General features: G+C 41.9%; 1 protein-coding gene across 1 annotated transcript; it reads right to left on the bottom strand.

Moving 5' to 3' along the window:
- Nucleotides 1-593: 593 nt before the first annotated feature.
- Nucleotides 594-3,951, bottom strand: psmb4 (proteasome 20S subunit beta 4). The gene is made up of 8 exons (XM_034600560.1): nt 3,794-3,951; nt 3,191-3,317; nt 3,034-3,113; nt 1,783-1,929; nt 1,614-1,695; nt 1,408-1,524; nt 1,160-1,248; nt 594-712 (listed from the first exon to the last, which is right to left on the bottom strand). The coding sequence occupies exons 1-8, from the start codon at nt 3,910-3,912 to the stop codon at nt 700-702; spliced, it is 774 nt and encodes a 257-aa protein (XP_034456451.1). The 5' UTR covers nt 3,913-3,951; the 3' UTR covers nt 594-699.
- Between the last annotated feature and the right edge of the window lie 238 nt (nt 3,952-4,189).

Below are 4,189 nucleotides of genomic sequence, written 5' to 3'. Positions count from 1 at the left end.
GGTGCGCTGTCACAAACTTACCCGGTTACCAAAAGCGGCTGAAATTCTATTTGTCGAGCAGAATTTTTTTTCTGACAGGGATTATTCTGATTGGACGCGTGATCCTGGTCTGCCCAGTTACAAAACAGATGAGTAAATCTCGTGAAGTCTGCATAGCAACAGACTGTGTGGATTAACATTTAGTCATGAATTAGACATGTTCTATATGATTAAATGACACAGTCCTAAAGGTTATGTATTATTAGACCAAGTTGTTTTCTTATACATTTTGTCAATTACCACATTTCTACTTCACCTTGAATCTCTCCAGGGGAAATGTAACTATTTTCACTTGTTTTTTTATTTGTTAATGTATTGTACTGTTTTGAGAAATGATGTATCAATGACATTATAATGAATTTGCAAGGAACTGAACATTACTGACAAAGTAAAAGACTTTCAAACACTGATCACACTTTTAAATGTTATTTTCCAATGTATATAATATAACTGTAGAAAATATAGGATATGATTGATGTGCATCACTTCCATGGTTTTAACGTTTCAAGCTGTGATCACATTCATGTGCTCAGAAGAAAAACCAGAAAAACACATTTAGATTTATGACATTTATTTTCCATTATACAAAAGAGACACTGAACATCAGAAAACTTCAAGTGGGGAAGAGAGCAGAGAAATATCTGGTCTTCATCATCGTCTTCATTCAAACCCACTGCAGAGAAACAGAAACGGACATTTGATATTCAGACTGTGACAAACATTTATCATCGGAATGATTATATTTTACGGAGATATTTCATTACTTAACATCCTAACAGTTTGAATTGTAGGAAAATAAATATTAAATTATAAAACATTTTTCTATTTATTCCAAGCGATATAATAATTATTAGGTTAACAAGAGGCTCAAATGCCTTTACGTTTTAATTTATACATTTTTCCAAAAGCCTGGAATCACAAACGGTTTTAATTTACAATAAGAAAGTGAAAAAAGTCAAACTATCATTGGACTGAAAAAAGGATCAACTTAATCACATTTGTTTTTTTGGGGCAAAAAAATGATATAACTTTAAATCTCATGACCAAATAATTCAATAGAAAACAATTGTATTTTTATGTATAGGATTCAACAGCCTCCTCCTTCGACCTTCGAACCTACCTGACCAGGTGAGCGATGTCCCAGTTGGTTTCAGACGACAGAGGACCGATAATCTCCACGCCCTCTTCCGTTACTATGGCGATCTCATGCTAAAATAAACACCACAAATTATTCTTTATCTAGAAAAATTATCTTTATCACATTAAATAACTGCAGTTATTGATGGTCTTTATATACAGTCGCCGATCATCTTTATATACAGTCACGGATTGTTTTTAGATATTATATACGAATTGAAGTGAACTTACTTTGTTGTAGGAGCGAGCGTCTCTGTAGTAAAGAACTTTGAGGCAGCGCTCCAGCAGCTCCCGAGCCTCCTGCTTAGTGATCTCCACTTTATTCTCCACCACCTCCCTCATCAAAGGCTGCGCGCGCACACACACACACACACACAGTTAACATCAGGAGCACTGCAGATGTTGAGGTGAAGTCAGTGCACATCAGTTTCTCTCACCTGAGCCAGGTACGCTCCAAAGCCTGTGGCCACTGTGGGAGCCTCATAGGCCACGCCCAGCTTGTCCACGTAACCTAGGAAACTAGAGAGAACATAAATGGCTGACATGTTAATAATTATACTCTTTAATTTTTCTTAGCATCAATTAACAGCCTCAGTCTGTCACCACCTCTCTCCGTTGTAGAACCCTCCAATGACCACTGTGTTCCACAGAGGATTCATTCTGCTGCGGCGGTTGTACATGACTCTGGTCAACCACGAGTGAACCGCCTTCGGACTGTAGCTGTGACCGTCGCCAAGCAGCTCCTCGTCGATCCTGTTACACACAACAATCAAGCACAGAGTTCTGACAACATTCATCAGTTAATGCAAACACGGGCCCCTAGAGCTGAGGGCCCCTGAGTCAGAACCTCTGTTTGAAGTGAGTGTTTCTGTCTCTCAGAGAAACAGACACGTCATTCAGAGACTAAGGCTCAATCCCATTTTGGCCCTTCCCCTTCATTTTGTGCGTTCAGGTGTAGGGGTAGGCTTCCCAATACCTGTTGGGACCACTGCTAGCAGCCTGTGAGCAGAGGGACAGAGGGGTTGGGTTCTATACTCGCCCAAACAGAGATTTTTCAGACCCTCACTTTAAACGGAGTGGTACCCAGAATGCCCCGCGAATCACCGGCAAGCAGGGAGAGACCCACAAATGTAGTATTTTCTCCATTAAGGATTTAAAAATTGCGATGATTGTAATAACCCTAACCCTCCTGGCAGGTTGCCTACAGACCACTGCTAGCAGCCTGTGAGCTGTTGATTCATATGTGAAATAATGAGCATCAAGCTTTTAGATTTCAAATGTCATTGATTCACCTGCATTAGCACAGATGTTATTTGGATATTATAGGTTTTTCACTTTAGTAACTGCAAACAATAGCATTGGTTTATTTAAGATCGCAACAATCTTATAACAATGACATCCCGGCTAAACTGTCACGTCTGTTTCATTTTCCAACTTCATAGTGACATCATGACAATTCCTACCAAAATATCATTTTTGGAACTAAAGTCCCAATGGATGCAGAGACCTTTAAATGATGCATGACCATATGACCTTTTTTTTGTTGTTTATCCTAATCCTTGCAATTCTTTATGCAGGAAAAACCCTGGCCCGACACTTTTTTGTTATACAGAGACAGTAAAGTACCGGAACAAAGCACCGGGTACCAGTACCGAATTCCAGGCATCAGTTCAAATGTGAACCCATCACGAGGTAACAGTGTCCATATCTTTTCCACAATCAGACTTCAGCACATGAACACACCACAGGACTCTGGACACGAGACCCGTGGAGCTCGTGGGTGAACAGTCGGACCTGTTGACATCTTGAACCAGAGGGAAAGTAAACGTTAGAGCGGACACTGTGTCGGCAGCTTACACCATCTGTTCGATGATCTGTTTGAGGTACTGGTAGTCGGCGTAGTCTCCTGAAGCTCCCAGGATCGTGTTGTTGTTCACCTGAAACACAAACTGCTGTTCACCTCTGTTCGGACACAACAATCACATCTAAAGCTAGAATCAGCAGCGAGCGTCACCTTCATGAGGCGGGAGATGTTCCTGAATCGAGCCAGAGAACCGTACGAGCCCAACATGTCTGCCGCGATCATGACGCCGCCGGTGAACTTCACGCCGAGCACCGACGTCCCGGTCACCATCGGGTTCCTGCGGAGAGACTTGTTCATTTAAACATTCTGAGTTTGATCACACAACAAACTCAATCTCAACCTTCTGAGCATAATTTATATCGTATTTATATTAGATTTCATATATGTGAGATTCCATATATATTAGATTCCATACGTATATTTTCAGATAATAGTTTGTATCACGCTGAGCTGCAGTGACAGAAGCTAACAGCTAAAGGCTAACCGCTAACAGACTGCAGGATGTACGGACTGAAAATCATCGGGATCAATATCAGCGATCGATTAAAAGGTTGAAATTACTTGTTTACGTTTGTTCTGATCGTGAAAAACTTTCAAACTGCTGTAAACCGTCAGCTAGCTTAGCATCTGTTAGCATCTGTTAGCTCCACGATGATACAGCAGAGCGGCGGAGCTCAAACCGAAAGCGCCAGCGGAGCTCCGGGTAAGATTCTGGGTGAAGCTCGGAGGCTATGAGAGACGGAGCGGACTCACAGTGTGTGTCTGACCGGCCCACATGCTGGAACCGGCCCGCTGCTGCCGCCGGGGAAAGAGTAAAACTGTCCGGGCTTCGGTCCGTGCTCCCAGAAACTCAGCTTCAGACCGGACTCCATGTTGAATCTCTGGCGGAAGTGACGCCACAGCGTCTTCTTAGCCACACGGTTTGACGTCAGAGGGCGGGGATTTACCGCCCCCTGCTGGTGGGAATCCAAAGCGACACGAGTCCTCTGATGACGTGTAAATAATCAGGGATGATATATAAAGTGTATATAAAGATACATGTCCTTAAAATACATATTTAAGGCACGAGTATTTTATATTCGTATTTGAGCATAAAGTACTAAATTCTTCACAGTTCCTGTTTACAGGTTTTTGTGTTTGTTAAAGCAA

This window comes from Hippoglossus hippoglossus, chromosome 11 (assembly GCF_009819705.1).
Source record: "Hippoglossus hippoglossus isolate fHipHip1 chromosome 11, fHipHip1.pri, whole genome shotgun sequence".
Taxonomy (NCBI): domain Eukaryota; kingdom Metazoa; phylum Chordata; class Actinopteri; order Pleuronectiformes; family Pleuronectidae; genus Hippoglossus; species Hippoglossus hippoglossus.
Note: the sequence above shows the minus strand (reverse complement) of the source record. Positions and strands in the feature narration are given on the sequence as shown.